Genomic DNA, 21,166 nt, shown 5'->3' with positions numbered 1-21,166 from the left:
CCACTTGTCCCTACAGTTTATATAGTAATCTCATTTACCTTATTGCTCATGGTCATGTGCCAATATCTGACCTCTTCCACTTATGGATTCCATTATTCCCCTTGAAATAAGATTGCCCAGTCCCAAGAAGGCATCCCCTAACCCTATCTTTTGCCTATTAAGGAAGCCACAACAGTGCTTTTCCAAGAAGCTACTGTTCCCCTCATTAATGCATTTCTTGTTGCCTTGGAAAAGGAATTATCTTTTGGGGCCTTCAGAGGTGTGCCTTTAGTGGTTGCACACCACAGGTACAGTCTAACATTCCCACCTCTCTAAACTTTGAACTCCTTCCTCTACTTTGCTCCTTAAAGTATATAGTCTGAGGACCAGCAACACCAGCATCACTTAGAAGTTTGTTAGAAATGTGACATTTTGGGTTTCATCTCAGACCTAGTGAATCAGAATCTAGAGTTTAACAAGACTCCCATGTGAATCACATGTGCATCAAAGTTTAAGAAGCACTGTTGTAGGGCGCCTGGGTGGCTCAGTGGTTAAGCCGCTGCCTTCGGCTCAGGTCATGATCTCAGGGTCCTGGGATCGAGTCCCGCATCGGGCTCTCTGCTCAGCAGGGAGCCTGCTTCTCCTCTCTCTCTGCCTGCCTCTCTGCCTACTTACAATCTCTGTCTGTCAAATAAATAAATAAAATCTTTAAAAAAAAAAAAAAAGAAGCACTGTTGTACAATATGTCAGTGAGGTTCTAACATCTCAACCTCATTGATCAAAGTGTAGTGTTGAGTCTACACTTCCAGTGACCAGCCCAACAGACAATTAACACCACTCCCAGGTGCTGAGCTAATACAGTTCCACCAATATCAATAAACTTAACAGCTCCCAGGTGATGCTGCTTCTGCTATCTGAAGACCACTCTGAGAATAACTACCAGACAGAAAATTATTCATTGCCAGGACTACAGCAAGATGGAAGGCTCTGGGGAATTAACATCTCTCTCCTATCACCCACACATCTCCTGCTGCTGCTCTTGTGGACCAAACTCAAATAGAAACTGGAGGGCAAGGGATCCTGAGTAATTCAGTCTATAGAGGTCAGTCTTCCAGAGAAGAGAGCAGGGGAGAGTTAGGTGGGAGGGTGAGTGTGGGACAATGGGGAATAATCAGAACCACCAGAGGCAAGAGGATGCATAGGTCAATGAAAAATGGATAGATAGATGAACTGACATATACCTGAATGAAAGGATAGAACAATAACACTAGTCAACATTTGATAGGTATTTATTACATGCCAACCTCTGAACTAAGGGCTTTGCTCGGATTACCTCACTTAATCCTAAGAAGTAGTTCTTATACCATTCCTACTTTATAGATAAGGGCAGTAAGACACAGGAACTGGATAACTTGCACAGGGTGACACAGTAAACAAGTGGTGGAATTGGAATCCTAAGCAAGGCATTCTATCTGTAGAGTTTCTCTCATCTGTACTGTTCTGTGATCAATGGACGTTTGGCAGACAGGCAGCCTGGGATAGCGGCAAAGAGTGCAAACCTTAGAGTGAAAGACACCTAGGCATAAGACACTCACTCAGCGTATGGTCTTGTGCTCTGAACCTCATGCTCTTTATGCATAAAATAGAAACAATAATATGTTAATGATAAAAATTACAGGCGCCTGGGTGGGTCAATCAGTTAAGAGTCTGCCTTCGGGGACGCCTGGATGGCTCAGTGGGTTAAAGCCTCTGCCTTTGGCTCAGGTCATGATTTCAGGGTCCTGGGATGGAGCCCCACATCCTACCAGAGAGCCTGCCTCTTCCTCTCTCTCTGCCTGCCTCTTTGCCTACTTATGATCTCTGTCAAGTAAATAAATTAAAAAAAAAAAAGAGTCTGCCTTCGGTTCAGGTCAGGTCCCAGGGTCCTGGGATTGAGTCTCACACTGGGCTCCCTCCTCAGCAGGGAGTCTGCTTCCCCCTGTGCCCCTCCCCCACTCTTGCGCAAGCATGCACTTGAACACTCGCTCTTTCTCACAAATAAATAAATAAAAATAAATGACTTCATAGTTTTGTTGGGAAAGTTAGTAAAGTGGCATTCTTGATACAGAGCCTAGTACAGAGTAAACAATATGAAATAACAATAATATTACTATTATTATTATTATTATTATTAATGGATGGAAAGAAAGATAAGAGATGAAATAGATAAAGATAAAGAAAGGTAAAAGATGTGAGAAACACCACCCCATCCAAAAGAGGATCCAGAGCTTGGGCGGGTTTGTTGAACGGGTGTTCCACATATTAATTTCCCTTTTGAGTCCTGGTCTTTCTCATAAGGATGGGAAATCAGTTGTCCCCTCCTCCATCTGTCGATTCCTTGAAATTTGGGGATTGTCTGAGTATAAGCTGACCAGCCCCTCTCCTTAAAAATCCCCTCGTGGTTCCCAGGATTGAGAGCAGGGGAAACATGAAGGGAGCTATTCTAGGCCAGCCTCCCTCCAGCTGTTCTTCTGACCCAGGTGTTAGACATATGAACATGGCAAACAGAGAACAGGGCAGTGCTGGCTGAGCCAAGAGACTGAATCCCAGAGGCCTGAGATGTGGGATGGGTGCCGGGCCTCTTCCCAAGGGACATTCCCTTTCAACTCTGCTTATCCCAAGTAAGGGACTGGTTCCCAGATAACAGATGGGCAGCGCTGAGAGGGTACCTCAGGCTTCACGATTGTTCTGAGAGGACCAGAGACCCGTCCTCCCCACCACCTACACCACAGAGAAGAGAAGAACCACATAGACAAGACTGAGAATGAGGCATAAACTTAGGGAAGCAGATGCAAGTCCTCACTCTGAGCCCCCAGTCCCGAACATCACCTCTGAAAGCCAGCTCTACGGTTAATGACGCAAATACCACCTAGAAGGTGATAGTGCAGACACCCTATCTTTGGCTGAGGGGACAAGGTCCCTTCTCTTGGCTAGATTGCCAACTGCTTAGATTCTCAGAGATGAAGCCAAAAAAAGCAGAAAAGCAGTAAACTATTGAGGGAGGAAGGGGGGGCAGGGGCAGTTTCCCTCAGAAAATGGGGGGAGGGGAATCCATGGAAAGGACGCGGAGGGGAATTTCTGAGCGGGGAAAGTGAAAGCTTTGAGCCATAAATAAGAGGCAGTTGCAGCCTCACACAGGCGTTCACACACATTCCCAGAGCCCCTCACACCCCACAAGGGCGCTTCCCACTGCTCCCTCCCACTGCCAGCCAAGTGTCAGCCTCGCAAGACTCCAGCACACCCCCAGGGATTCACCCGCGCTCACGCTCAGCTCACTGTCGCTCTGCCTCTGTCCGCCCTCCATGGCATTCCGAGCTGGAACACTACTGACCCTCAGCCTGCTGGCTCTCTGCACCTCCCCTGGTAAGGCTGAGGGAAGGCTTGTGGTGGGCGTAGGGGAGGGGGCGTCTAAATCTCAGGGTGCTGGCCATGAGGGACACTGAGTTAGGTCTGCCCATTTGGGTCAACCTGGGGGTGCCCTGAGCCCTGTGTGTGTACCTGTGAGTGTGGGTATACCTGGGACCCTGAATCCCAATGTCTGTCTCTTGGTGTCTGTATCCCAGGGGTCTGTGGCTACCCCTCCCTCAGGAGCCTGTTTCCTGCTGCCTCTGTTTCCCAGACTGGAGAGAACAGTACGCATTTGTTTACGGTGGGGAGGATGGGAGATGCTGAGACAGGGCTAATAGTCCAAATATTTTACAATTCATAAGTCCTCTAATCTCGGTCTCCTACTACCCCTACCCCTCACACCCCAGCCCCATGCTGTGAGCAGCATCAACTCTGCATTTATGTGGCAGTTGAGAGATCCTGGGAGAGAGCTTGGGGTGATCAGGGCAGCGGGAAAGCATTTGTGGGGCTCAGGGCAGTGGTGGTTTACCAAATAGCTCAGAAGTACTCCAGTATTTTTAGCAACAATTAGGGCCATATGGGTATATATCAGCTAAATAACAGATTTAACTGCCCCCCTCCACGACACCCACACACACACACACATGCTCAGGCACATGCATGCGTGTGTCCTTCATCCCTGTAGGGCTCTGGCCTCCCCTCCTCAGGGTCCCTGTGCCCTGACACTCCCCTCTTCCCACCCCAGCTCTGGGTGGTGCCAACGATGCGGAAGACTGCTGCCTGTCTGTAACTCAGCGCCCGATCCCAGGGAATATCATCAGAGCCTTTCGCTACCTCCTCATCAAGGATGGCTGCAGAGTGCCTGCTGTTGTGTGAGTTGTGGGGAGGAGCTCGTCTAGCCTCATCCCCCCCATCAGCCACTGGTTATGCCCCCACCTTCTTATCTGTCTTCTCCTTGCCAAGCCCAATCTCTTCAAGGAAGCCCCTGAAACAGGTTCCCATATGTGGTCCCCAGCCTCTGCCAGGGCCTGCCAGGAAGGTGGGTTCCTGGGCTCCAGCCTCTCTGACCTCTGACCTATGACTCCAGGTTCACCACACTGAGGGGTCACCAGCTCTGTGCTCCCCCAGACCAGCCCTGGGTGGACCGCATCATCCGGAGACTGCAGAAGAACTCTGCAAAGGCAAGCCCAGCCCTCCCCAGCCCTGCCTCTTCCCTCAGAGCCCCTGCTCAAAACCCCAGCTCATGACCCTGCCTTTCCTTCCTGCCCTAGAAGAAGCGCCATGGCAGTTAGCCCCTGACAGCCCCAGAGAGAACCCTGTGTCTGAGTGAAGGAATGTGATTCACTGCAGTCTTGAGGAACCAAGGATCAGAAGGGAGGACAAGGCTTCCAGCAGCTCTGCACCAGACCTGACCCAGCAGGTTCAGGACCTGGAGTGTCAATGGGAGTGTGAGTGTGAGCAGGGGTGAGTGTGGCAGGAGCGCAGCTTCTCCTCCACACCCAGACCGCAATGCTTCCAATAAAGCCCAGCTGGTACCCACAGACCTGTCTGCTGTTTGTTGTCTGTCTGAGAGGACCAGAATGGGAAAGGGGGAGATGCAACAGCAGAATCTCACGTTTCCTCTGCAACCTGAGCAACCTCCTCATGGACCCCTACTTCACACCCAGCGTTCTGGGGATGAGTTCCCACCATCAGAGCCCCACCTGGTCTACTCACAGCCCTCTAACTCTCCACGGTTCAGCAACACCAAACCTGTGTCTTTTCTCTGATTGAGCCAACTCTTTTATGCCTCCCAGTCTTTCTTCTCCAAAACAAAGTATCCAGGTGTCTCAGGGATCAGGTGTCACCAGCAGGAGGGGAGATGTCAGGAACCAGCTTTCCTGGCCAAGGGCAAGGAGAGTCCCCATCCATATTCCCCCACACCCCCGCCTTTCCCTGTCTGGAACACTTCTCTCTCAGCAGCTCACCTGCCTTTCCTTCTGGGGCTTAATGACTCTTAACCCAGGAAGCTTCCCCTGACTCCAGGCTAGATTAAGTAGCCCCCGTTCCTCCCAAGCTCCCAGGGCCCTCGCCCCCTCCCCTTGCAGCACCATCACATTGAGTTCTTTCTAACTGATAGTTTGTCAGCCTTCCTCAAGAGATCTCATGTCTCTTTTGGTTTCCACTGTCTCCCTGGTGGTGGTGTCACTGCCTGGCAAAAGGTAGTCACTCAATAAATATTTATCTAGAAAATGAATACATATGTGAGGAAAAGCTCAACAGCCAGCTTTGTGGGCCCATCTGTCCACACAGAATCTGACCTTCAGGATAGCCTTTCTCTCTCCTCAGGCTGGGCCAGGTCTAGCCCCGTCTGAGCAATCCTGGCGTCACATTTCTGAGGGATAATGACAGAGAAACCTGGGAGCCAGAAGTCAGAGTGGAAGAGGGTTTAGAGGGTGGAAGAAGGAGCAACCAGGAAGCCAGGGAGACTGAACAAGGAGGAACTTCCCCACCAGCCGTGCAACCTCCAGGACGGAGGCAACACCAAGACCAGGGAGTTACAGAGCAGGAGTCTCCTCTTGGGGACATGAAAGCACTGTGATTCTTGGAGCATACTGAAGGGCTTCTCTGGAAGGAGTGAATTCCTCATGCCCAGGAAGTCTCTGGAGAAGCTGCTGCTCTCCAACTTGGGTCTCTAAGGGCCTGTCCCACTGAGGGCAGTCAGGCTGTGGCACTGGGGTTGGATGACAGCCATGACAGAAGACTGGGCATCGTTTCCTGGGAAGGGGGTCATCCTTAAAGTAGACATACCTCATCTGGTAACAAAATCAGGCCTGAGCAGCCTAGGAAGGGGAACAGTGGTGAGGGGTTTGTGCCAGCCCCTCCTCACTGAGCTGAGTACACAGCAGCTTCTCCCCCACCCCCACTCCCAGAAGGAAGGTATTCAAGATCTCAGATATCCCATCTCTTAGAGTCACAGGAGTGGGTGGTGAAAGGTCCCCCACTAATGGGTCCATGATTAAAGGAGAGAGACTGATATAAAGCGAAGGCCAAGCAAAGCTTTATTCCACACGAAGCATCAAGAATCAAACCAACCGGCCGGGGCTGCGCCTCTTACAGAGAGGGCAACTCCTCTCTGCTTTACAGACTATCTTTTAAGGGCAAAGGCCATGTGGTTGGGCCTGGCCATGCACAGGTGGCCAATAAAACTGTAACACACAGAGAAAGCTACATAGTCATGCTAGGTCACATACGGGTGGCCAATTGAATTACAATTTACCCTATAGTAGATATTTGAACTAGCCTATCACCTTGGTAAGAATTGGCACCCAAAAGGCGGGACCCACACTCCTTGGTAGCTAGGGAGACAGTATGCGCCCCCACTGACTGAATACCTCCGCCTGGCCTGACCCACCCTTGTATTTGGGCTTTGTTACCTGGGACTGGTTTCCCGGGCTTGCTTTTAAGTAAGTCCCTGGTTGGGGGGAGTGGGGGGCAGGGTCAGTTTAAGTTTTACTGCATAAACAACAAAATCACTGTTTAACCCAAGATGGAATCCCTCTGGCCAAATAGGCCCTTACAGGTGGGATGAGGATAGTTTGCAAGAACAACTGCTGTAGCTGGGAAGTGTGGTTTTGCTGCCTGGAGGAAATTAGCTGTCCAACTCATGCCCCCATGAGTCCATCCATTGAGCCATCTCTGTACCCATTAGACTGCTGTCCATCCCTCCCCTCCTCTATCCATGTACTCATTCATCCATTGATCCATCCCTGAAGGCAGTCAAACGTGGAGCTCCAGGGGTCCCAGCTACATACAGACACCTTCTGGACCCCGTACCCTGTACTCCAGCAAGCAAAGGACAAACACAGGTGTGAGGGGAGCACATTGCTTCAAATCCTTCTCAGTTCCCAGGGAAGCCAAGCAGAAGTCAGCCTGCCACAGAGGAAGACATAAAGCCTCCCCTTTGGACTCTTGGGGGAAAATCCCAGATAGAGTAGAGGGAGTGAGGGCAGGAGACCTGAGGAAGATGCTGCTATGACGGAGGTCCTGGACACTCCCTCCCTCCCACTGCCACTGAGGGGAGGGACACGAACAAGTCCTGAGCTCAGTGCCCAGCCCACCGTTCTGCTTCAGTGCTTCCTTGTGCCACTCCAGTCAAGTCTCTTCCTTAACTCCCATCTCTAAAACCTCAGTTCCCCATCAGTCAGGTGTATGGGGAGAGGTGCTTAATTTCTCCAAAGGTTTGACTCATGAATCTTTGGGTCTCAGGCTAAACCCCTAGCATTCACACAGGCTCCCTCAAAGTCATGCACATTCAGAAATGTCCCTACTTCTTGGGGCCCCAGGGGCCACCCTCTGGGAACAAAGAAAGAGCTGAGACTCAGCAAAAGAGAAAAGAATTCAGGAGCTAGTGAAGGAGCTTGAATTGAACAGTGTCTGGCCAGACCCTGGAGGACTGAGGAATAAAGAATTTCAAGAAAGTCTAAGGGCGTAGACACCAGAGTACCACAGAGAGCAGGCATGCAGCCCTCCCTAACCCTTCCCCAGCCCATGCCTCCCCATCCCCAGCCACTAACCTCTCCTGGGCACTGAGTCCTAGCCTCTTATCTCCCTGCCAGATACATGAGGGCTTAGCCCAGCCACCTGTGACTTGTCCCAACCACCCAAACATTCTCAGCACTGTGATTTCATCTAATCACACCTGCTCCCTGTTTTACTATGATTTAATGACAAGTTTTATGTCACTATCCTGAGTTCTGGCAGGCCAGAAACCTCCTGCCTGCCTGACAATACTGTCTGTGTCTCCAAGGGACAGTGTGGACTAGCTCCCCCACCAGAATATAGGGGTCTTGCTGCCTGCCTCTGAGTAGACACCTTCCTGTCTAGGGCTCATGGCTCCTACTACCAGTTTAAGGCCAACAGCAGAGGGAAAATTCCCTACCCTGAAAGCCCAAGACCCCAGCAGCCAACACCTCCCTAAAGGGACCTGACATTCCTGCTCAGAGAACTCCCAGCTCCCATCTACATGATAGACAAAAAGCTCCCTGCCCTGTCTCTGGATAGGCTTCCCAGAGAACTGGATTGAACCTATTCGTCTCCATTGCCAACATTGCTCTGTTCAGGGGCTGGCCCAGAACAAGCCCCAGAACTCATTTAATTAACAAAAAATGTAACTGAAAATGGCCCTTTCCCATGATGCCCCGCCCAACTCCTACCTGGAGCACATCCAGTTCTTAAGAGCTGGGGCTCTCTGTTGCATGGGTAAATGTTTGGTAAGAGCCAGCCCCATACGGTTTTGATCATGTTTTCATCAGCTCATGTTCGATTTCTCGGTAAGCCCCCACCCCCAGGCTCCCCTTTTCTGGCCTCCGGGAAACTCAGAAACAGCCAGAAAAATCTTGGAAATAACAGTCTCACAAAGGAGCAGGACTCCCAAGTGGGGAATTTCCTCAAGAACCCCTCTGTAAGAACAAGACGGTGTTTCTCTGGTCAGAGGACTTCCTCAGTGACCCCTGAGAGTGGGCCACGTAGAAAGACAATCAGGAACACCATGCCTTCCAGGCAAGACATCAACATTGTATAACTCCGAGGACACCATGTTCCCTGTAGTCCATGTAAATGGCGCCCCTCGGCACCTCAGCACGGCAGCCCTAGGTGTCAGAGTATCTGTTAATGTAGGGCCCCTAGTAGTCTCAGGGCTACCATGATCTAGGGTCCTAACCCTGGCAAATCCTTGTGTCCAAAGGGATACCACATTACTGGAACCCAGAACATTTATTCCTACCAGGCACTGTTCTCAGAGCCCGTGATACCATCATGAACAAGACAGATATGGTTTCGGGCTTCATGAAGCTGAATGAAAGCCTCTAATGAAGGTTACACTACCTGCCCCCACACACAAAGAAGTGAATAGACAAATGTATTAACAAGGATTCTTAGTTGCAAGCTACTAAACCTCATTAGCTAATTTTTTTCTTTTATTTGTTTTAAGATTTTATTTATTTATTTGACAGAGAATACAAGCAGGCAGAGCAGTAGGCAGAGGAAGAGGGAGAAGCAGGCTCCCCACGGGACAGGGAGCCCAATGTGGGACTCGATCCCATGACTCTGGGATCATGACCTGAGCCAAAGGCAGACTCTTAACTGACTGAGCCACCCAAGCGCCCCTTGTTAGCTGATTTAAGCAGAAAAGTAATTTGTAGAAAAGACCCTGAGAAATTGGAGAGAATGGAAGAGCAAGAGAGCCCGAGCAGCTGGAACAGCTTGCAAATCTTGTATAGAGCCAGGCCAGGCCAGACAGCCTTTCAGACAGCATCCCTAGAAGGGATGCCAAATGCCAACACCACCCTCATGTCCAGACAGCTGGAGCCCCTGCCCTGCGTCTCACGTTTCAGAGGGCTCTGCTCCGGCTCTTCGCCAGTCATATATCTGGGCACAAAGCAAAGAGTACACAGGGCTAAGGGGACATATCCACCTGGAGCTTGTCTTCTCCTTCTAGAGCACATTTCAGGAACTAGAGAACTCCCTGCCTAAGCAGCCCCAAGCAGCTTCCAGAGTCCGTGCAAGCTTCTTCCTGAGAGTCATCCTTCCTAGAATGGACTGTGTCACTCCCAGCAACCAGAGGGTTGCCAAGAGGTAGATATTTCCAGGGAAATGTATGTATGGGGCCAGAGTGTCTACACCAGGCACAGGAGGCCTTTCATGGTTCATGATGAAACTGAGGCTAGAAGAGGAGCTGGTGAAAGAGAAGGGGACAAGTAGAGCGCGAGAGCTTGGCTCTCCTCTTACCACCTCATTCCATCATAGAACTCCAAGGAGTCCAAGAATTCTAAATTTGAACCTCGCCTTTGAATTGCTCTAAAGGCATATTTTTCAAGGCAGTAAGAGAGAGACATTTTTTATCTGACAACGTGTTAGCTCGATTTATAGCTTCTAAATAATTTTTTTTAAGATTTTATTTTCTGGGACTTCTGGGTGGCTCAGTCTGTAAGATTTTATTTATTTATTTGAGAGAGAGACAGAGAGCACAAGTCGGGAGAAGGGTTACAGACAGAGAGAGAAGCGAATCCCTGCCAAGGAGGGAGCCCAACCCTAGGCTCGATTCCAAAACCCCGAGATCATGAGCTGAGCCAAAGGCAGATGTTTAACCGCCTAACTGGCTGAGCCACCCAGGCGCCCTGTAACTTTTAAATATTTAGATCCATGGTATGCTGCCCTTCATTTGTACCATTGCTCCAAACCCCGAAAATGTTAGGTGATCAGCTTGCCAGATTCTACCTCTGGGATCACAGCTCCCGTGCTCCTGGAAAACACACATCACTTCTGCCACCACTCCTGTCACCATCAATATAGACTCTCTACTAATCCTGCTACTTTGCATCACTGCTAACTTCCTACTCACAATCCTTGGAAGGTGCTTCTGATGGGCTAAGTCCAAGTCATACGTCCAAGGTCAAATAGCAAAGGGAGGCAGGAATTAGTATGTGACCGTGGGGCATTTTATGATGGAAGATAACTATTGGGAACTAAGACTAATATAATAGGAAATTCCTCAAATACCGAAAAGGGTTAAGGATGTGGGCAGTGAAAACAATAATAAATACCTCTATAGCCTACCCTCTGGCTAGCCAACATCAAAATACACCCTTTGTCTCAAACCCTAGGCCTCTTAAAAATTTAAGGGTATCACCTAATATAGTAATCACTTTTGCTTATACAACCAAAAAACTTCACTCCTCCTCAAAGAGAGACTTCAGAGTTTTAACAATTACCACATCTGTCTTAGTCAGCTTGGGCTGCCAAAATGAAATATCATAGTCTGGGTGGCTTAAACAACAGACATTTATTTTCTCACAGTTCTGCAGATTACAAGTTCAAGATCAAGGTGCCAGTATGGTCAATTTCTGGTGAGAGCGCCCTACCTGTCTTGCAGATGGCCGCCGCCTTACTCTGTCCCACAACAGAGAGAAAAAGATCTCTCACTCTCTCTCTCTCTTTTTTAACATTATATTTATTTATTTCATAGAAGAGATCACAAGTAGGCAGAGAGGCAGGCAGACAGAGAGAGAGGAGGAAGCAGGCTCCCCGCTGAGCAGAGAGCCCCATGTGAGGCTGGATGTGGGGCTTGATCCCAGGACCCCAGGATCATGACCTGAGCCGAAGGCAGAGGCCTTAACCCACTGAACCACCCAGGCACACCTCTCTTTCTTTTCTTATAAGGCCACAGTCCTAGCAGATTAGGGCCCTACCTTTATGACCTCATTTACTTTAAATTACTTCCTAAAGATCTTATTTCCAGATACGGTCACACAGAAACAATTCGGCCCACAGCAAAATCCAATTCTACATCCAAGATCTCAGGGTGACATCCATTCTTCTTCTAGTTTGTTATAATCCCATCTCTGTTGCACAATGCCTGGTAACCACCAACGACACACCTGATTGGTCAGGATAGGCTAGGTTATGTTGCAATAACAGATGACACCAAATCTGAGTGCCTTAACACAACAAAACTCTATCCCCATGCATTCCAAGCCCGCTTTGGGTCTAGGCGGGTCTTTAGCACAGCTGTTTTCCATGTGGCGGCTCAACATTCTAGGCTGCCTTGATCTTCTGGAATGCTCCTTCATCTCAACACATATTTCCAACATCATTGCAGCCAGGAAAGATGGGCATCTTTTGTTTAAACACGTCTATCCACAAATGATACATGCCATTTCTATACACATTTTATTGGCCAAAGTGTGTCATACAACCACACTTAACATTTTTTTAAAAAGATTTTATTTATTTATTTGAGAGAGAGAGAGATCATGAGTGAGAGAGCATGAGCAGGGGGAGGGGCAGACAAAGATGGACAAGCAGACTCCCCACTGAGCAGGGAGCCCGATGTAGGGCTGGATCCCAGGACCCTGGGATCATGACCTAAACTGAAGGCAGACGCTTAACTGACTAAGCCACCCAGGTGCCCCCAGCCATACTTAACTTGAAGGAAACAATGTCTGGGAGGAGAAGTAGATCAGTGTCTTGGTGCGTAGTAATAATATCCGCACAAAAATCTATCTTCAAGAATGGAATAGGGGCACCTGGGTGATTCAGTTGGTTAAGCATCTGCTTCTGGCTCAGGTCATGATCCCGGGGTCCTGGGACCAAGCGCCAGCCCCCTCCTCAACTCCTGCTCGGCAGGGAGTCTGTTTCTCCCTCTCCCTCTGATCTCACCATCATGCTCTCTATTTTTTCAAATAAATAAATAAAATCTTAAAAAAAAAAAAAAGAGGGGCACCTGGGTGGCTCAGCGGGTTAAAGCCTCTGCCTTCAGCTCAGGTCATGATCCCAGGGTCCTGGGATCAAGCCCCGAATCGGGCTCTTTGTTCAGCAGGGAGCCTGCTTCCTCCTCTCTCTCTGCCTGTCTCTCTGCCTACTTGTGATCTCTCTCTGTTAAATAAATAAAATCTTTAAAAAAAAAAAAAGAATGGAATAAAGGAGGATGAAAGAAAAGGGGAGTCAGTTAAAGAAAGAAGGGTATTTCAAAGCTAGGAGGAAAACATGGTTAAAAGCTATAGTCTGGGGGCGCTTGGGTGGCTCAGTGGGTTAGAGCCTCTGCCTTTGGTTCGGGTCATGATCCCAGAGTCCTGGGATCGAGCCTGGCATCGGGCCCTCTGCGCGGCAGGGAGCCTGCTTCCTCTTCTCTCTCTGCCTTTCTCTCTGCCTACTTGTGATCTCTGTCTGTCAAATAAATAAATAAATAATCTTTTAAAAAAGAAAAAAAAAGCTATAGTCTGTTGTTATGAAACTACCCCTGGGGCTTAACTAACATTTATTGTCTTCTTCCTTCTCATACTCATTTTCTATTTTTATGTAACAAATCACCACAAACTTAGCAGCTTCAAAAAATCCAGATTTACTGTTTCAAAGTTTCTATGGGTCAAGAGTCCAGGGACATGCTGACTGGGTCCTCTCTGCTCGGGGTCTTACCGGACTGAACTTAGACTCAGTCCGGGCTGCAGTTGCATTTCAGATTCAGATTCGTCTTTCAAACTCATGGGGTATTGGCAGCTGTGCTTGTAGGACTGAGGTCCTGAGTTCCTGTAGCTGCCCGCCACATGGCCCCTTCTACAAACATGGCAGTTTGCTTCTTCACAACCAACATGACAGCATCTGCTGCTGCTTATTTCTCTTTTTTTCTTCCTTTCTTTCTTTTTTCTAAGTAAACCCTATGCCACACATGGGGCTTGAACTCATGATCAAGGGTCACATGCTCTACCAAATGAGTCAGCCAGACACATTCCCCTTTTTTTAAGAGAGAGACAGAGAGAGAGATTGAACACATGAGTCGGGGAGAGGGGGACAGCGGTGTGTGTGCAGAGGGAGAATCCTAGAAGGCTTCACACCCAGCATGGAGCCTGGCTGCAGGGCTCAATCTCACAACACTGAAATCATGACCTGAGCCAAAATCAAGAGTCAGGTGCTTAACCAACTAGCCATTCTGGTGCCCCAAGGAACCCCCTTTTTAAAAAAAATTTAGGGGCGCCTGAGTGGCTCAGTGGGTTAAGCCTCTGCCTTTGGCTCAGGACATGATCTCAGGGTCGTGAGATTGAGCCCCACATCGGGCTCTCTGCTCAGTACAGAGCCTTCTTCCCCCACCTCCTCTGTCTGCCTCTCTGCCTGCTTGTGATTTCTGTCAAATAAATAAATAAAATCTTAAAAAAAAATTTAAGGCTACTGCTTATTTCTAATCTCTAGACACTTTTTTAAAGGACCTACCTGATTAGGTCAGGCCCATCCAAGGTAACCTCTCTTTTGATTAACTCAAAGTCAACTGATCAGGGACTTTATTAATTTTTTTTAATTTTGTTTATTTATTTGACAGAGAGAGATCACAAGTAGACAGAGAGGCAGGCAGAGAGAGAGAGGGAAGCAGGCTCCCTCCTGAGCAGAGAGCCTGATGCGGGACTCAATCCCAGGACCCTGAGATCACGACCTGAGCCGAAGGCAGCAGCTTAACCTACTGAGCCACCCAGGCGCCCTGATCAGGGACTTTAATCACATCTGCAAAATCCCTCCATTTTGTCATTTATCATAACCTAATCCCATGAAGGATATTCTGTCATATTTACAGGTCAAGAGGTCAAGGTGATCCCAGATCAAGAAGATACAGGCATACACACCAGGGGGCAGGAATTTTAGAATTATGTTCACCACACTTCCCTTGTGACTCATTGCCTCTACCTCCAACTGGCGCTTCAATCAGCTGACATTCTGTGACTGCAAAGAGACTCAAACCTTCACACCCAAGGGATACTAGTCCCTAGTGGTCCTGCCTGATCAAGGTCACAAGGGTCATCCATTAACTTTGACCACTAGGCATGGCATCACCAAGAGGAAGTGCCCCAAGTACCCCAGGTATTACCCACACACATAGAGCCTCTCACCACTTGTCCTTCCCCTTCCTTGCCCACACTGGGATTAATCCCAAACCCCTCTCCCTCCTCTGAGCCTCTGTGCTTACTGTTCATTCTACTTGGAATGTCCTCCCTCCTGCCTCACCCACCCTCGAGGCTCTGCAGAAGTCCTTCCTCCATGTAGCCTCCTCTCTGACCTTCAAGGGTTTGAAAGGTCCCCCAATAATGGGTCCGTGATTAAAGGAGCGAGACTGATACAAAGTGAAGGTCAAGCAAAGCTTTATTTCGTGCCAAGCATCGAGAATCAAACCAACTGGTCAGGGCCGTCTTTAACAAAGAGGCGATCTCTCCCTGCCTTATAGACTAGCTTTTAAGGGCAAAGGCCATGTGGTTGGGCCTGGCCATGCACAGGTGGCCAATGAGATTGTAACAGAGAGGGAAAGCTGCACAGTCATGCTAGGTCACACATAAGTGACCAATTGAATTACAATTTACCCTATAGTAGATATTTTAACTAGCCTATCACCTTGGTCAGAATTGGCGCCCAAAAGACACCCAAAAAGGCGGGGCCCATACTCCTTGGTAGCTAGGGAGACAGTATGCGCCCCCACTGACTGAATACCTCCGCCTGGCCTGACCCACCCTTGTATTTGGGCTTTGTTACCTGGGGCTGGATTCCAGGACTTGCTTCTAAGTAAGTCCCTGACTGGGGGCAGGGTCAGATTAAGTTTTACTGCATAAACAACAAAATCACTGTTTAACCGGATGGCATCGCTCTGGCTAAATAGGCCCTTACAGATTCTTCATCTCCAGCTACGTGTATCACTTTCTATTTTGGGTTCAGGGATCCTTGTTTCTTGCACTTCTCCCAGCAAAGAACCTTGGGGCCTGGAGTAGCCCGAATTGCAGGAAACGAAGGAGAGGGGATATTAGAAAATCCTGGCAGTGGTGTTATTTCAAGCTCCAGAGGGCAGAAAGCAGGAAAGGGGGGTATACTATTGCTCAAGACTTCTCCCCATCCTGATGTCCTGTCATCTCTGGAAGTCCTGTGCAATGTTCTACCCACACCCTGAGACCAAAGGGCCAAGCTCTGCCCTTCTGGCTGGGCCAGGAGCCTCTGAATATGGAAGAAGGTTTAGAAAAGGATGGGATGTGAAGCAGACCCCTTCCCACGATCAGGGACTTTCGGGGACTGAGTCATTTGGTTTCTTGTTCATTTCCAGCTCCTTTCTGGAACAAGACAGCCCAGCCTCCTCAGACCAAAGCCCCCACTCCACAAGCGAGGAGCCACACATTCTCATTTTCTGCATACCCTGGACGCCCTCTACAGGCCCCGTGAGGTTGAGAGCCCAAGCCGGAAGCCTCCTATCCCCTTTCCCTGTGCAATAGGAGCGGCCTGCAGGCGCTGTGAGGTTGGGAATCACAAAGGGATGGACTGAACAGCAACCAGAATACACACACACACACACACACACAAGTGCCGACACCCTCACCCACTCACATATGTCCTACCCATGTATGCATACACAGCCCATCACTCATATACACCAAAGGACACACTATAAACATTTAATCTTCACTTGATCTTAGCCAAAATCACAATATGGATGGACACAAGGGCATATCAGATACACATGATTCATGCACATGTCACAGAAACACAGACACACAAACACACATGGATGTAATCTTTTCTCCTAAAGAGGAGTATTTGTTTGGAAGAATTGGGTTGAAAAGCCACCGGGGGAACAGGGTAGTATTCTGAGTGATATAAAAGGAGGCTGAGCCACTTCTAGGTCTAATAGGGCTTATTGACTAGAGAGACAATTTTCTGTTTTGCTGGGTTCTAGAGGGGTTTTCCGTTTGGAACAGCACAGATAAGAGATGGGGTAGAGCTATTAAAAAGAAATTTGGAGGGTCGCCTGGGTGGCTCAGTTGGTTGGACAACTGCCTTCAGCTTAGATCATGATCTCGGAGGCCGGAGATCGAGTCCCGCATCGGGCTCCCAGCTCCACGGGGAGTCTGCTTCTCTCTCTGCCCTTCTCCTCACTCATGCTCTCTCTCCCTGTGTCTCTCTCAAATAAATAAATAAAATCTTTAAAAAAAAAAAAGAAAGAAAGAAAGAAATTTGAATAAAAGAAAAAGAAATTTGGAGTTTACAAGAGCTTAATCTATATAACTTGTACAAAATCTCATTCTTAGAAGCTGGACTCCTGAACTCAGCCAGCGGGGCTGAGCTGTCCTCACTGTATCCAGGGTACTGGCAATACGTGGTAGGTGATAAATGAGAACGGCGATGGACCTGACCTTCACTAATTTCCCACCGTGAGTCAGGCACATGAACTACCTCATAGGATATACATTAGTTCTGTTTTACAGGTAAGGAAATGGTCATCTCTTCCCTCATTTGTCCAAGATCATAAAGCCAGATTCAAACATGAGTTTGAATATTAAAATCCTGTTGTTTTCCTTCATTGGTAATGACAAATGCAAGGCATACATGCTCCCACTCCCAAATTATGTTCCCAAAAATATTGATCCAGACAGGATTGGCAAACTATGGCCCGTGGGAGAGATCCAGCCTGCCACCTGTTTTGTAAACAAAGCTTTATGGAAATGCTGCCATACCTGTTCATTTATATATTGTCTGTGGTTGCTTTGGGGCTACAACAGCAAAGCTGAGTAGTCACTACAGAGACAGTTTAGCCAGCAAAATCTTAAATATATACTGTCTGGCCCTTTACAGAAAAGTTTGCCAGCCCCTGATCCAAACTCTGCCTCAGAACTGGAGTTAGCAAGTGAGACAAGGCTTATTGTCTTCAGAGTTTTAGTCCTGAAAGGTTAGTCAAGTAAATAAATGAAAGGGATAGAGCAAGGATGATTGCACAGGTAGATGGATACTATAGGTAATATACCAGAATTTGCATTCTAAATACCAATGTTCTGTCATTTATATGCTAGAAAACCTTGGAAAAATTTCTGTGTCTTAGGTTCCTCATCTGTAAAATGGGAATAATAGTAATCATTATTCAGAGCCCCTCCCATGGCAAATGACAAAAATCCAACTTAAAGTGCTTAAACAAAAAGTTAAAATTGTTGTATCACAGAACTAGGAGCATTAAAAATAGATTTTGGAGGCACCTATATGGCTCAGTTAGGGAAGCATCTGCCTATTGATTTTGGTTCAGCTCAGGATCTCAGGGTTGTAAGATTGAGCCCCACATTGGACTCTACAGCTGGGTGTGGAGCCTGCTTAGGATTCTCTTTCCTGCTCCCTCTGCCCATCCCCCCGACTCAAGCTCACTCATGCACCTGCGTGCTCTCTCTCTCAAAAAAAAAACCCTTTTTTTTAATACATTTTAGTCTACTTCTGCCCTAGGGGTCCAAATGATGTTAACTCCTCTTAACTTCTAATTTTTTTAGGGGGGTTCATTCCTCTTGTAGATAGGTACTGTTCTAACAGCAGGAAATATAGATCCTAGAAGCCTCAAGTCTACATTTTAAAGATTTTATTTATTTATTTGTCAGAGAGATGAAGAGAGTACAGGCAGGCAGAGTGGCAGGTAGAGGCAGAGGGAGAAGCAGGCTCTCTGCGGAGCAAGGAGCCCGATGTGGGACTCGATCCCAGGACCCTGAGATCATGACTTGAGCCAAAGGCAGCCGCTTAACCGACTGAGCCACCCAGGCATCCCCTCAAGTCTACATTTTATAATGAGCCATCTAAAACAGAGGTTGTCTGGGATACCTGGCTAGTTCAGTGGATACAGCATAGGACTTTTGTTCTCAGAGTTGTGAGTTCAAGCCCCATGTTGGGTGTAGAGATTACTTAAGAATAAAATACTTAAAAAATAGGGGCACTTAGGTGTCTCAGTCATTCATCTGCCTTTGGTTTAGGTCATGATCCCAGAGTCCCAGGATGGAGTCCTGCATTGGGCTCCCTGCTCAGTGGGGAGTCTGCTTCTCCCTCTGACCTTCTCCCCTCTCATGTTCTTTCATTCTCTCCCTCTCTCAAATAAATAAATACAGTCTAAAAAAAAAAAAGTTTCTGCATGAACAAAAGCATAGCCCACAGCACTCTACTTCATAGATTTGCCATGAGACAATGAATTTAAAGAATTTAACATGGTACCTGGCACTCAAGTACCAACAAATATGAATTATTAACATAACTAATAGATGGATAAACAATATATTAATAGATGATGACTGGATTAAAATGGTTGAACATATGCATGTACAAATGGAAATGAAGATATGAAAAGATGTATGAAAGATGGAAGAAGGAAGAATAGATAGATAGACAAAGAAGGGTAGACATGGACCCGAGGATGGGTGATAGAGAAGGTAGAAAAATTGGGGTCTGCAGTTAAGTTTGTCACATCATATGCTCTAGGGCTGGAAAAGGAAACAGAGGAGTGCTCCACAATTCGTCTGTTAGGGGAGGTCTCCTCCTCTGGTCTGTCTCTTGATCCTCTTATCAGGTAAGGAAAGCACTTGCTCCTCTTCCTCCTACATAGTTTCCTTGTTTCTGTAAGCTGACCAGCCTCTCAGAAATTCTCTCTTCATTCCCACGATAGGAAAAGCACAGTAGGAGGGGCATTCTAGGCCAGATTCCCCTCAAGCTATTCCTCTGACTCAGCTTGGGGCATAGGAAAATGGGTCAACAGGGCAAAGGGTCAGTGCTGGCTGGGTCAGGAGGGTGAAGGCCTAGAGTCCTCAGATTCTCAGAGGTAAAAGATAAAGAACGGGAAATGGATATGGGGAGGCTACTGAGGAGTTATGAAAGGAATAGAAGGTTCTTCTAGATAGACAGTGGGTAAAATATTCAGTGGAGCCTGGGTGGCTCAGTTGGCTGGGCAACAGCCTTTGGCTCAGGTCATGATTCCAGGGTCTTGGGATCGAGTCCTGCATCAGGCTCCCTGCTCAGCGGGGAGTCTGCTTCTCCCTCTCCCATTCCCCCCCCCAGCCACACACAAAACCATCATGTGCTCTCTGGCTCTATCTCTATCAAATAAATAAATAAAATCTTTAAAAAATATATTCAGTGGAAAGGTATTCTACCAACTCACGTACTCCAATTCAGTTCACACACTAACCACTCCCAATCGTACTCCATAAGCCTAAGGGCCCAGTCCCCAACACGTCTGCCCCTACTTGTGGGGTTCCCCACAAGACGTGCATTTCTGACCAACTGGCTATAAGCCCAGGGAGATCCCATGATCCCTCAGCTTCAATATTTCACTAGAATGACTCGTGAAAGTCGGGAGGGCTATATTTACAGTTTTTTGTAAAGAATATAAATCAGGAAGAGCCAAATGAAGACACACACAGGGCAAAGTCTGGGAAGGTCTCAAATACAGAGCTTCATGCTCTAAACCTCATGGACACATCACCCTCCTGGCACATCAATGTGTCCACCAACCAGGAAGTTCTACAAGTTCTGGTGTCCAAGGTTTTTATTGAAATTTCGTTATGTAGACATGACTGAATTGGCTGAACTCAATCTCCAGTGCCCCTCAAAGCCCCGACTCTTCAGTGACATGGTTGGTTTTTCTTGTGACCATCCTCCAGATGATCCTAAGTCATCCCATCTCTTAGCATAAACTCAGGTGTGACTATCCAAGGGGCTCATAAATAACAAAAATATTCCTATTACATGGGAAATTAAAAGATTTAAAATCTCCCTTTCAGAAATCAGAGACAAAGACCAGTCAAATTCTTTATTATACAACAGAAAGGAAGAAATTTTTGGATATATATTTAAAAAATATATTTAAAAAATGAAGGCTTCAGGAGGCCATAAACAAGACAGCAAGAGCCTCACATACATATCACAGAACCATCATGGATCCCTCCCCCTTACCGTCACTCTTCCACTCAATCTCTGCCATCCAGCCTCACAGTCTCACAAACACTGCACACAAGCAGGACTCCTGCAACCCACACACTTGCTGCTTGCAAAGAGTCTATCCATCTGTCCATCTCCCTCCATCTTTTGTGGCCACCTGCACAGCACCACTCCTCTTCTCAGCATACTGCTTTCTTGGTCTCCCCTGGGAAGGGGAAGGGGTAAAATGGTAAGATGAGGGGCAGAGGAGGGATCAGGGAGTCTGTGGAGGACACTGTGAGTTCAGGTCCAAGTGAGTCTGTGAACCTGAGAGTGTACACGTGCCAAATGGGTGTGCCCTTGTGATTGCGTTCTTGTGTACTGTCGGGTGTACCCGAAATTCATGTGCACATTCATGTGCCATGTATACACAGACTTGTGTGGTGTGGGTGTGCCTGTGACCCAGGTGTGCACCTGTGTGATACAGATGTGCCTGTGCCCCTGCTATTCCTTAATGTGTCAACAGTTGGATGGGTCCTGGGGCCTCTGGCTGCCCTTCTCTGTAGAGGGTCTATCTCCTTTAGCCTGGGCT

At 47.8% G+C, this 21,166-nt stretch overlaps 1 protein-coding gene across 2 annotated transcripts; it reads left to right on the top strand.

Moving 5' to 3' along the window:
* Nucleotides 1–3,039: 3,039 nt before the first annotated feature.
* On the top strand, nucleotides 3,040–4,907 carry CCL19 (C-C motif chemokine ligand 19). Of its 2 annotated transcripts, none has more exons than XM_082694691.1 (4): nucleotides 3,040–3,381; nucleotides 4,112–4,238; nucleotides 4,454–4,547; nucleotides 4,638–4,907. In XM_082694691.1, the coding sequence occupies exons 1-4, from the start codon at nucleotides 3,321–3,323 to the stop codon at nucleotides 4,656–4,658; spliced, it is 303 nt and encodes a 100-aa protein (XP_082550817.1). In that variant the 5' UTR covers nucleotides 3,040–3,320; the 3' UTR covers nucleotides 4,659–4,907. The 2 variants fall into 2 exon arrangements, with proteins under 2 accessions (XP_082550817.1, XP_082550818.1); XM_082694692.1 differs by having other exon boundaries at nucleotides 3,056–3,381; nucleotides 4,641–4,907.
* Nucleotides 4,908–21,166: the final 16,259 nt, after the last annotated feature.

Source organism: Mustela nivalis (genome assembly GCF_964662115.1).
Source record: "Mustela nivalis genome assembly, chromosome: 13".
Taxonomy (NCBI): Eukaryota; Metazoa; Chordata; class Mammalia; order Carnivora; family Mustelidae; genus Mustela; species Mustela nivalis.
The sequence above is the reverse complement of the archived record's forward strand: the minus strand, read 5'-3'. Positions and strand labels throughout refer to the sequence as shown.